This window comes from Molothrus aeneus, chromosome 6, assembly GCF_037042795.1.
Source record: "Molothrus aeneus isolate 106 chromosome 6, BPBGC_Maene_1.0, whole genome shotgun sequence".
NCBI lineage: Eukaryota > Metazoa > Chordata > Aves > Passeriformes > Icteridae > Molothrus > Molothrus aeneus.
Window position 1 is genome coordinate 35886894 of NC_089651.1, and position 13259 is coordinate 35900152.

The 13259-nt window shown below is 38.6% G+C and overlaps 1 protein-coding gene across 8 annotated transcripts in view; it reads right to left on the bottom strand.

Annotated features, from left to right (window-relative positions):
- Positions 1–10312, bottom strand: part of HECTD1 (HECT domain E3 ubiquitin protein ligase 1) — a 59700-nt gene extending 49388 nt beyond the window's left edge. For all 8 annotated transcript variants that reach the window (XM_066553034.1, XM_066553031.1, XM_066553030.1 and 5 more), the window contains exons 1-2: positions 10205–10312; positions 7889–8166 (exon numbers count right to left, since the gene is read on the bottom strand). In XM_066553034.1, the coding sequence (XP_066409131.1) occupies positions 7889–8028 (140 nt within the window). In that variant the 5' untranslated portion in view covers positions 8029–8166; positions 10205–10312. The remainder of the gene's footprint in view (positions 1–7888; positions 8167–10204) is intronic.
- Positions 10313–13259: the final 2947 nt, after the last annotated feature.

Genomic DNA, 13259 nt, shown 5'->3' on the forward strand with positions numbered 1-13259 from the left:
GAGTAATAGTGAAGACTACACTACTGCCATGCTTAAAAAAAAGCACTTAAGGAACTTAAGGAAGGAAAAAAGACCAGTTCAGTTCATCCCCAAAACAGTTAACAACTGCTGCTAGCATTAGGGTGTGTTACTCAATTCCAAAGTAACCGCTGGATTCAGTCGATGTGGAGCCCCTGGCATGTGACGAAGCCTTCAGCGAAGCTGCCTGGTCCAAGACATGTGACTTGTGGCAGAAAACCAAGCTCAGCTGCCTGCCAGCAATTGCTGGATCTTTAATGCATACCATCTGCTGAAACCAGTTAAAAGTGGGAAAACAGGGAATTATATGTGTCTACACTACTTAGCATATAATAATTTTAAATAAAAACTAAAATACTCAAGTTAACTCCCATTAGTAACAGTTTTTGAAGAAAAATATATCAGATAAGCTTTTACAACAACATGTCACACAACTCTGAAACTTTTAAGAACATCCTGCACAACTGATTTTTCTTAAAGCAAAAGTCATTTCAATTCATTTTTGATTAATTTGTTTTTCCTTTCTGTAATTCTTTCTATGGGAAGAGATCTCAGCCTTTCCCTTCATTGTTCTTTTACTGGAAGACTGTTTTGTTTTCACATATGAACCAAAACCAACAGCAGAGTAATCCAAACCATCCACAAGAAAACCCACACACCTGCGCTGTCTGTATGTATTCTTCTGGATCCATTACCAAAACATATTTTGCACTGTTTTCATATAACACTGTTACAATACAAATTAAGTCCAGAAAACACCACTATGTATAAGACTTCAGACACACCATACTGTATTTTAAATGTGCACAGAAAAGGCAAAAAATTAACTGACAATTTAGGGATTTTTTCCAGAATTACAAAACATTAAAACTTGCACAACTCTGAATCCCTACTCTTAATTGCAACCACAGCCCAGGCCAATAAAATTAAACTGAGGAATTAACAATTCCATCCTGTATTCATTCCAGTACAAACTCCACTTTATTAAATAAGAAAAAATAATTTAGAATTAGAATTTGACATTTAAAAAAAACTTTCAAACTTTCTTTTAGCTAAATAAATGACAGAGCTGAACCCTCTTCTGAGAGTTCATTACTAGGAAGGAAGACAGTATTGGACATTTAGTATTCAACTACACATTCAATAAATATCAGTTGTGTAAAATGAAACATAAGAAAAATCCATATGAGGAAACAGTTTCCACAGGATAGGTAATTTCTGTATTTCTAAATAAATTACCATTTGCTTTATTCCTGAATTTATAAAGGACATGTTAGGCTGCCTTTATCATTTTTCAGCATCTCATAAAAGCTATGCCATACCTCAGGGTAATAATTCCACATGTTTGTTCTCCAATCTCCAGCATTTTGTAAATATTTTACAGACTCTTAGTCCACAATAGCTGAATAAATTAAAGAATGTGAAACTACAGGTCTTTCTGCCTATGACTTCCACTAGTAGCAACCTCAATTGTGCAAACAGATAATGCTTTGCGTACATATTACATCTGTCAACATTTCAAAAGGAAATAAGCAATTTAAACAAAAAGTATGATTTTGTGTGCATGCCTAAATATGCACATATAACCACTAGCTACTTTTGGATTCCCAGGTGCTCAAAAAAAGAACTGACTTACACAAGAAAACTTCCACTTCCCTATTAGCCATCTACTTAACATCTGTACTATCTATACCTCTTCTTAAGAGGCCAATATTAAAAATCACTTGACCACTAGTCATGCAAGGAACCCTGCAATTTGAAATTCCTGTAACATCTTTTATTGGTCTCATCCAATCTGTTAGGAGCTGACACTTTCAAAAGTCATTAACCTGATGCCTTAACATCCTGCACCCAACTTTTGCACAGTACTCGCAGGAATCACTTCACCTTAATTTCACACACAAAATTCTGAACAAAACAAAGAATACTTGAAGATATCACTAGAAAAAGAAATTTAAATGCTAGACAGGTAAATAGTGACAATGTGATGATTTGTCTGGAATACATTTAAACAAAATGTGTTTTGACACACACAAATGCCAAGTTACAGATTTTAGTCTAGGTAATACATCAAGCCATACCTAAGCAGCAAGCACTCATATCCTTGAAAGCAACTCTGAAGACAGATAACTAAAACCACACATCCTGTACAAAGTTTTGGAAACATCTAACACAACTTGGCATGTTCAACTGTTAACAGCAAGTCAGAGGCACTACTATAAACAGCATGGATGAAGGCAACACTGGAAAGTATTTCTGAAGAACTTGTAAACTGAACAACTAGAGAAGGGGAGGAAGATCAAGAGCTGATGAAACCTTTGTGTGCAGGTACATTTACAGTAAGAGCAGGCTTTTTATCTGCATAGGACAAGGTGGACTGACTGCTGTCTACAGAATTCATCTGACTGGCCAATTCTTATGGAAAAGAGCAAGTAAATTTCAACAACAAAGACAACTTAGGCTGCAGATTTAATAGTAAAAGAGAGGGTAAAATTAAGTAGGATGCCCTCTCAAAAGCATTAGCTACACATTATGCTTGTATCAAACAAGATGCTCAATCCAGTAATAACCATATAAAAGGGCCATGAGAGAAAAGAAGGTGTCAACTTAGACTTAATCTTCCCTTCTGACCTTTGCAACCATTAAGATTCTCAAAATAACTAGACAAGGGTAATCTCCACAATACCAGTGACAATGAGGCCAGAATTCCCATTTTACAAAGAGCAACCAGAAAGACATTAGTTTTTAAAATTCTTGTAACTGAAAAAAAGAGAAAACCAAAAACAACAACAAAAAAAACAGCCCTAAAATCAGCAATGATTCTAAACATTACGTTGTAACAAGACTGGAAAAATACAAAGCACACCCCTACTTCCATCTCAGAAAACCACTCTATAGGGTGATGAAGATCCCACTGTATTGGAGGCCACACAGTAAATTACTGGTATTTCACTGCTGCCATACCCTCTGCCTTCATTAAAAGAAAAAAAGCTTAGTAGGAATCACATGAGACTTGCCACTGTAAAGGTTACAAAATTTCATTTGGGAGATGTCTGCATTAGTGCAAACCAGAAACAAAAGCCAAAGAACATATACTTTGCATGGTTAAAAATAATGAAAACTTAGTCTATTGTTGACAGCAATACTTACTCTAATTTACTCACTGCTGCACTCCAGCACAAAAGTGTAACAATGATCTGACATTATTTTTTCCTTAGAATAACAAAACAAGCAAATCTATAAGACACAAAGCATGAAACCACCTTGATACCAACAGAACTGCTCCCTCAGCCTGTTAGTTTTTCCATAATTATCAGACCTATTAAAGGGCACTTTACTGTCTGAGTTACAAAGATGCTTTGTAAAGGCAGCCCAGATTGTAAACATATTCCTGAAAACCAGCATTTTTGATTTCTATCCCTATCTCTAAAGGACTTTGTTTTTGTCCATATATCTAATTTTGATTTACTGGAGTTTTGCAATCCTGATAAAGACAGGAGAATGTAGTTTTAAGCAGGTAGAAGTAAAGCTGAACTGTTTCACATTACTCTAACAGTCTCACTAGCTCACATGAACAGTCTTTGGTCCACTAGAATTTCTTCTTATACTTGCTAGCAAATACAATATAAAGATATAACTTCTTCCCTAGTGAATAGATACTCTGAAAAGAAAAAGGTTCCATGTGAATTAAAGTAAACATATTTGATCTAAGAAATAAACTGAAAGGATTTCTATTTTACACATTAGAACCCTAACATATGACCCTTTGTACAATTTGTTTGCATTTGTCAAATGAGCTGATAACTCCTGATAATTTATTGCTTACCAAATCTGTTAATGCCAAATATACAGAGGTAACTTACAGAACAGCCAAACAGGAAGATGTTTTCTCCTTCTGAGCATTAATAAGGCCTATTTCATCTGCTGTAAAAAGGTTTTAAGCAGATCTTACTTTGTTATAGCAGTGCCTTAATCTACAAATTTTCATTGTAATTAATTGCTAGGTACTTTTACTCTGACAGCAACAGAAAGCCCATCCAGAAGAGCTCTAATTTTATTTCACCAAAAAAGTGAAACAATCGCACAAGATGAAAAAAGAATAAATTGAAACACCTATTCAGAAAAAAGCTACATTTATAATGTGAGATTGCAACTAAGAGCCTCTACATACATTTAAACTGTTACAGGTAATTTAAAAGACAAAAAAACCCCAAAATTTCAATTAAGTTCATATTAAATGCATTCCTTAAACTCCTGTTCAAGTGGATTTAATAACGCATAGTTTAACTCTAGTTTGGGACTAACACTTATAATCACAACAGTTTTGCTGCTTTACTCCAACTAAACTACTTAAAAAACCATTTCTCCTCATTCATTAAGTTTCTGTACTTCAAGTTAGTGGCTTTTGTTGCTGGTAAAATGTTAGCCATTCTTCATGACAACTGACTAGCAGAGTCTGTGACTCATTATCACCAGAAGATGAATATGCCACTGATTTTTGTAATGTTAACATATGAGTAACTTCCAAAATCATTTAATTGGATGTAATACGTAAATCTGGGAAGAAGTAAAGAAACATCAATTATTTGGCAGCACTACCTGTTAATCAGCTGCATACCCCGAAATCTGCTGTGATGCTGCTAGAACTCTGCAAGAACATTATGAAATACACCATGCACGTGTGCCTGCTTCCAGTTTGGAGCTGACCTGAAACACTAGTTTCACTATCCATTACTCTTGTACAAAAGCAAATTATTACTTTTATTATTAGCTATATCATTTCCTTCAGAACACGTCTCCAAGTAACTCTTGCAAAAATGAAGTGCAAGATTCTGAATCCAACATTTCAATACCTTTTTTTTCTGTTCAACTTTGTGCTTTCTTGGTTTAGTGAGATTGTGTATTACACTTAACTCCTTAAGAAAGCAGTATAGAAACTGTGTTGTGGTTTTAGAGATGCATAGCATTCATGTCAATACTTCTAATGTGGTCTTGTTTCAGTTTTGCCAGTCCTCACCATACCCAGCTTTCAATCACCAGATGTACTTCACTAAAATGATGGACTTTTTCTTAGCTTACACCACAAAAGTAAGTAACATCTTATGTAAAAGTGGAGTAATACTTAATATTTAAAGTTACTCTAAATAAGATGTGAAAAACATCCCATTTCACTCTCCAAGAAACTGACTGTGTTAAAAGTCCATCTCAAAGTTGTTGAGATGAAAAATTTTCTTTAATGTTTTGTCAACATACAACTAATACAAATGAACAATTCCAGGATCTTCAAATAACATATGCACAGCATCCAAAAACTTGGAAATGCTATTCTTACTTAGCAGAAGAAAAAAATTTGTGAAGTCTAGAGACTGGTTTTCTTACCAACAGAAAAATACATCCATATTCTAGATCAGGCATGCTGAAAATATTTTCAAGATTACTTCCTGAAAAAAGAGTTTAGCCGCCCTTCTGTCACACAGTAAATCTATTTCAGCAAGCAGCAATTCCTTTAAAAAGCAAGCTGAAAAGGAACTATAAAATATTATCCATTATTATTTTATTTATACCCTCTCAGCACAAGACAATACTTTAATCGTCATTTAGAAAGATTTTAAAAATACTTTTCAAGATATCTGCTCCTTACAGAGTTCCAAAATAAAGTCACCTTGAAATGCAGGCACACATAAGCACACGAGACAATCACTGAGAAGTTTTCCACTGAAGATTGTATACCCTTCTCTGCTTCTCCCATATCTCCAGTTATGCAGTTCCATCTCCAGTGCTCACCAGACACCTCCCTATATGCTGTAACTCACGGTAACAGCAGAAAACTAACAGCCTCCTTCAGCAGGTTCAAAGAAACAGAAAGAAAACTAACAACCTCCTTCAGCTTGCACATGCAGAGAATTCGGAGTCCAGTAAGCCCTGACAGTGGCAGGAAGAAGAGTATGGTTGGGAGGAATAAAAAGGGTGGGTGATAAATGGGAAGAAGGTAATGATGCACCATGTCAGCTCACCAGATGCCATGGCACCAGATCACATACTTCAGTATATTCACAGAGCCAATAAAAAGTAGCAGTTTCAACATTAATGCTAAATCACTTTAACAGGCAGAGACCTTTGGTAACTTCTTCCCCTACTTACTTTTCATTCTCTTCTTTTTAAGGAAAACTTAGAAGAGCAAAAGAAACAGAGAACTTAGAAGACCAGTAAAATTACACTATATCAACACTCAAAAGAAAAATTAAAATGCCAAATGGCATTTTAAATATTTCTTCTTTCAGACATAAATAATTTTAAAATCACAACACTGCAATCACAGAGCATTCATTATATACACTTTAAGAAAAAAAGAAGCACTTGGACTATTTAATTCATTTATATTGAAATAAAAGCCTGTTCTAAATAAGATGCATAAAACCCACAACTGGTTTGTATTTTTTAAAGTTGACATTTCATTCCTGACTCTCAAATACCCAGAAGACAACCTTAAAAATGCTTATGCCTAGTTCTACACCAGTATAGAAGAGAATATCCTGAAGCAGGCAGTTCACCCAGATTAATCAGAAAAACTCATTCTTAACTACCAAGTTTTTTTCTACAATGGTGAATTCTGAAGCTCCCCCTCATCAGCAGTATGAGGATAGACAGGGAAGTTGAATGGATCTCACGACAGTAAGGCTCTCCAAGTCAAAATTTTACCCGTAAGCTCACCAAGGCAAAGAACAGGCAGCTTCAATTTCTAAAGCACTGTACAAAGCTGTGCTCAATGCTCTGCAACTACTACAAATCCAAATTTTAGAGGTGTATGAATTTTACATTTCCTGTAACAAATACAGTCATGAGAAGAACTTCTAAGAGGTAAGTCTGAAAACTGTTTCCACCAGAGCTACAAAGCTAAAGTGTAACAGACAGCTACCTTCTCAAGTGCTTCTAAACCCATACTCCTAAAAAGCAGGATGCATCTCAAAAACACTAGCCATATTTTATTATGAAAAGAAAGTGAGAGCAATGAACAAAACCATGGGAAGGAAGAGAGGCAAGAGGATGAAAATCAAAACTGAAGAAACCAAGTAAAAAAGTAAAAGTTGTGATTGCTTACACTTTTGCCACCTTTTCCAGACTAGTGGTGGACTCTCACAGGAAGTAGTGTAACACAAGCACAGCAACACTCAAGTAACAGAAGTGATTATATCAGCATTTTGTGCTGTGAGAAATATAAAAAGGATTGAGTGCAGGGACTGTGCTATATAAAGTGTACAAATGCAGCTGAGAAGGAGGGTGGCATGAACAGCAACATGCCCCAAAGAGGGGGCAAAATATTTGTGGGAACAGTGGTTATTGTTTGTGATTTTTGCTTGGACTTGCAGAACTCAAAAAAAAAGCTACTATATCCCTTGCTAAAAGCACTGTGACAGTATGGATGCTTAAATATATCTAGGTGATCATAATCCTAGGGCAAAAAAAGTTTTTCTCTACCAAAACAAACCAAAACCAAAGCAAAACACACACAAAAAACCAAAAATATAACCACCCCCAAAAGAAAAAAAGAAACAAAGAAACAAAAGAAAAACCAACACCCCACACATACACACACACAAATCCACATCATTTAACTGAAAGAAATGTATTCAGAGTTGCAACCAGCTCCTGTGTCAGAAAGGCACTGTATCACCCAAAAAACACTACATTTTTAATCAGACAACGGTACTTCACGTGACATTAACAGAAACACTTGATTTCAGTGATCTAAACAGAAGTTCACTTTGTAAAAACATTTTTGAGGCTGAAAGTTTCTAGGAATGTTAAATATTACATTCAGCTGCAGAAAGGGGAAAATAACATTGCAAAAAGGAAAGCCAGATGTACTTACGTTTCAAAACAGCGATCCACGTTGTCTGACATCAGAAGCAGCATGCAGAGCTGTTCCAGGGCTATTAGCTGCATATCCCTTTCATCCCCCTGCCCCATCTGCAGCCATTCCAGCAACGTGTCTGGATCCACATCTGCCATGGTTTTTTATTAAAAAAAAAAAGCTGCCTCCACTTCAATTAAAAAGTACCAAAAATATCCTTTAATTGTAGAAGCCAGACTAACTTCGGCACAATCAATTTCTCTCTTCAGTCAGCCTCACGCTTTTGCAGTTTTCACCTGGCAAGAAAAAGTAAGAAAAGTAATCACCATCACAACCTTGTCATTGAACTTCCTGTATTTGCTCCTTTCTAAAACATATAGCATATGTTTCGGATGAAATTAAGGAAATTTTCACATATCTTATCAGCAAATGGGGTTTTTTTCAAGCTTTATAAGAAGGTAAATAGTAAAGAGTTTGCTCTGTTTTGAGGATAGCTCAAAATTACAGCTAGAAAAATTGTGCTCAACCCTTTTGTGCATTCTTAAAGCTAAGAGAAAGAAAGTGATGTCCTGACCACCCTCTCCTTTAATATCACTTTATTATAAAGTGTTCAGCTTTATGAGAGATACATTACCTCCTCATGAAAATATTCAAATATAGAAAGATAATGAATTTTACATTTTAAACAGAAATCCATAAAATAAAAACTGAGATGTGCAATTACAGACTTTCAGAATTCTTTTAAAAGTTCAAGTCCTTAATCTTTTAAAACAACATTCAAACATAAGGAAAAGAGGCATTTCATGTCAAAGGATATAAAAAAACAACTTAAAAATCACTTCCATTTTCAAGAGTTAGGGGTTTGTTGGGTTATTTGGGGATGTTTTTGAAAAAAATACTTAATTCATAGCTTTCAAAAAAATCCAGTGAATAATTCAAATAATTCACATACATATAAGGAAAACAACATTATTTGCTGGCCCAATGCCAGAGTTGTACAGGCAAGCTGAAGACCAAAAAAGTCCCCTTGCCTAAACTTTGTGTTTAACAAACAGTCAAATTCACCTCCCTTGCCTAAAAACACAGAACACATGACTATTTTCATATAAAACCTAATGGGTTAAAAACCAATCTCTTCAAATTAGACATACAAGAAAAATAAAACTCTTTCACAACACAGTTTAGAGAAGAAGAACTAGTTTATCAAACTCATAGGTAAATATGAAATGCTGGACAGTATCCCCACAAACAGGGGGGAGGTGATGTGGGAGGAAGAAGCTTGATCTGGACAAAGTCTGCCTACTTGTTTACTTGCTGCTAATGAGTTAATAGTTAAAAAATAACCTCATCAAGGGCATGTCTACAAAAGGGAATCAGAAATTAGTATTATATGAAGAAACACACACTGAATCAGCTCTTTCACAATAGCTTAAAACTCAGAGATGTTACAGAAGTACAACAGATAGGATTTTTTATAAAATGTAGGACCATAATATTACAGACCCCTCAACCACTGCTTACCAGTTATATATTTGATATTATCTTACTCTAAAAACTAATTTAATATTAGTAAACTGGTTTTCTGTGTTTTAAACACTGCCTATGATTCTCCAAGATGTTTAGAGACTGCATTTCCTGCTCGAATCCTACATAAAACTACTTTCAGACAGAAAAAGTGGGATCGCATTTTAAGTATTCTACCTCTCCTTAATACCACTAAATCGTTATTTCCGGGAGCGGAGAGATGAGTGATAGCGAGAGAAACAAGAAAATTAAGAGACAGCGAAAGTGGGGTAAGTTCAACCCAGGCACCTGCTGTTCTCCCATCCCAGACGGGCTGTACAGGAGCCACCGCGCAGAAGCCGGAGCGTGGCGAGCGGCCGGAGCCGCGGGCTGAGCCGCCCCGGAGCAGGGGCCAGGCCGCAGCACAGCTCACCCCGCGCCGCCCGGGCCTGCTCGCACAAACCAGGCGGGCCCCGGGCCCGCGCGGCGCTTGGGGCTTTGGGCCCCTTCCCCACACGGCGCCGCCCGGGGCACGGGAGGCACCGCCTCCACCTCCTCGCCGCCCCCGCACGGGGCACCCGGCGGCGTGAGGGGCTCCCCGGCAGCGCCGCCCCGCTCTGCCCCCGGCCCCTCGCACAGACTTTCCGGCAGCCGCCGCCTCCCCCTGCCCGCAGCTCCGGCCCGCTCCCTCTCGGCCCGACAGGCCCGGGCAGCGACGCTCGAGTTCCCGGCGAGCCGCAGGCCGCGCAGGGTGACCCGGCCTGGCTGCTCGGGAAAGGCGCCGTCCCCCAGCGCAGGCCGGAGAGGCCCCGCGCCACCCCCGCCGCTCACCTCAGCCTCCCGCAGCCTCCTCGCCGGAGCCGAGCCCTCCTCAGCGCCACGCCGAGACCGGAGCGGCGGCGCGGCGGCGGCGGCAGCCCGAGCCCCGCGGCAGGCGGCGGCCAGCGGCATCCATGGCGCTCCGCCCGCTGCGGGGTGGGCGGGCGCGGCAGGAGCCGCGCTCGGGGCGGAGCTGAGGCGGCCGAGCGGCCGCTGGGGGCGCTGCCGGAGCCTCGGCGGAGAAGGGGCCGCTCCCGCGGGCCCGCTCCGCCCCGCGCCGCCGCTGCGGAACTGCGAGCCGGGGCCCGGCAGCCCCAGGCGCGGCCTGCTCGGCGAAGGGCCCGGGTGGCCTTCCCCTGGCTACGTGGGGAATTTTATTTTTTCCTTTTTTTTATGGTTTACAGGTCATTTTATTTATTGCCATATTCTGGTTATTTACTTCAGTATAATATTCTTTACATTTACGGCGGGTCTTACACTTTTCAAGGGCCACTCTCGTAAACACTTTGATCCCCCTCCCGAACCTCCATTAAAAAGGATCTGGTGAGCGGATTTGAGCGTCGCAGTGCTGGGTCTTAGAGAGCGAAGGTTTTAATTTGCTCTTACCGAGCAGTGAGTTTGAAGTGCTGCAATTACGCTGTGTAGCTTGAGACACCTTTTGCAGTAGAGTGGTCCGCTGCCATGTGTGCTGCAAAATGCTGTGCAACTACTTTGCATATGATTAAAAGACAAAGGAAGTAAAATGCTGAAAATTTAAAATGAGGGACTTTCAAAATAATTCTCTGTAGTATGACGTGTTTTGCAAAGGAATTTAAGCCTATTAATATAAGTACAGTAAATAAGATTATTGTACATTTGAATGTCGCTCCTACCTACATCATAGACATTTCCTGTAATTAGGAGGCTAAAACTACACACTGAACAAAAAGGCAATAGCAGTCATGCTTGGTTAAAACTTGCCGAATGCTGACATTTTTATTGGTCAATGTTGTAATAACATGTCTAGAAAGCATTATCTTTCTTGGTGCAGGTTTTATTCAGAACACAAGAATGGTAGTTCTTTTGTCTCTGTTTCTGATCTCTAAGGGAGCTTAGCATTTCTGTCTTACCATATTACATCTCTGGTAACTGCGACTTGTTCCAGCTCAGACGAGACTTACATTTGTATCCTTAGCCTGTGCTTATCCTTCAGAGGTCAGGAAGATTCTGATATGCCTAAAGTTCAGACACAAGGCAGTAGAAGGACTGAGTACAGTCTCTTAATTTAGAAACTTGGTCTTCTTTAACTTTTCACCAGTGCAGAAGCAGCAGAGTTATGCCAGACTTATGAGACCTGCATCTGCTAAGTGACCTTGCTCCTGTTGCATGATGCTAGAACAGTTGCCTTTGCTTTTTTCATGAAGAAAAGTTTCAGATAAATAAATATTATTATTTTCTTCTGAAGACCAAAAATTGAAATCAAACAAACATTTCACTCTTTTCACACAGAATGCAGTTTCTGGTTCAGGTGCCCGGACAGATACATAGTAATTTGTGGACAATATAAGGATATAAAAATACAGATAAATTTAGAACAAAATCAAAATTTTAAAAATTGAACTTGAATATGAATCATGGATTTAAAGTACTATTAAGTAGGAGTACAAAACTTAAATACTGGATATATCTTTCAGATACATAGTTATTTCTGAAAGGAGAAACATAAATACTTCTATGTCCTGTTGCATGAATTGCCCAATTTCATATATCAATTATTTTTTTTTCACTCAAAGAAGTACATTGAGTAATGTATTACAGCTTCAATCAGGAATCGGAATCTTTTTTCAATCTGATACAATATTTAGGAGTTTGCCAGTGATTTCTGTTCCTCATTATGGGATTTCTTCTCACCAGAACAAATCTGAAAAATAATGCTGACTAGATAATTTCTGCTTCATTGATTATATACTTCTTACAATATATGTCTGTTCATTGACTGATTAGTACTTTTTTCACTGCCTGTGCTGATGGCATTCACATTATTTTCAACACTTTTTGTCAGAGAGTACTCCATTGAAATACAACACAGCAAGTGATACCCCTGAAGTTACTGTTTCAGACTCCCTCTGTGTGCAGCACTGATCCAGACTAGAACTGCCTCTTCAAAAGTGGCTGTTCTTTAATACTTACTAAGAAGGAAATCACTACCAAATAAGAGTGCACTTAGCACATAAGAAAGACATCAGAATCGCATTTGTGTGGAATTACTCACATTCATTTGTGTTTTCACCCAGCAAAAGTTTGTTCAGACCCAAGTTTCCAGCCCATGTCCATCATTCCATTAATGCCAGGCCTCAGCCTTCTGAAGGAGGAGAACTTTATGTGGATCAGTGCAACCAGATGGGGAAGGCAAGTGATGGAATATATTGAAGTGACAAGTAATGGAGCTTGACTGTGGTAGCTGCTTGAAGAAATTCTTTCACACACTGAGCATTGTGTGAAACTTGCAAAAACAACTCCCATTCCCCATGCTTGTGCAAGGTACGTAGTTTTTATTCAGTTAGAAAATGACCCAAATGCTAACTCTAGCTGGCATGCATTTGGTGTATGACCTTGGCCTAATCCCTTAATCACTGCATGTTTCTGTCTCCTCTTTACAAAATAAGAAGATAGTAATGCTGGAGTCAGAAATGTCTTAGCACTTATGGAACTGTGAGTTGCTGAGGCATGTTACTATATTAAGCCTTAAACAATGCCATATGTTTATGACTACACTTAAGCAGACCACACATGTGACTGACAATGCCTTTGGAAATTAGGCCACATAGGGTCAACACAGATTGATCTTTGTCAAGTGTTATATTGAGCAATTACCATCATTTTTGCTGAGTATTTACCTGAAAATTAAAACCTGGATTTAAAAGAGAAAATGTCAGCACAATTACAAGAATAATGTCAGGGACACATGAACAACAGTAAAATATGCCACGAGGGCAAGTAGCAAGGATCAGGGATTGGGTTCCAGACACAGAGAGATTCTGAGACATGTTGTAAAGGACACCCCACTTGAGACAGCTTCTCAACATTG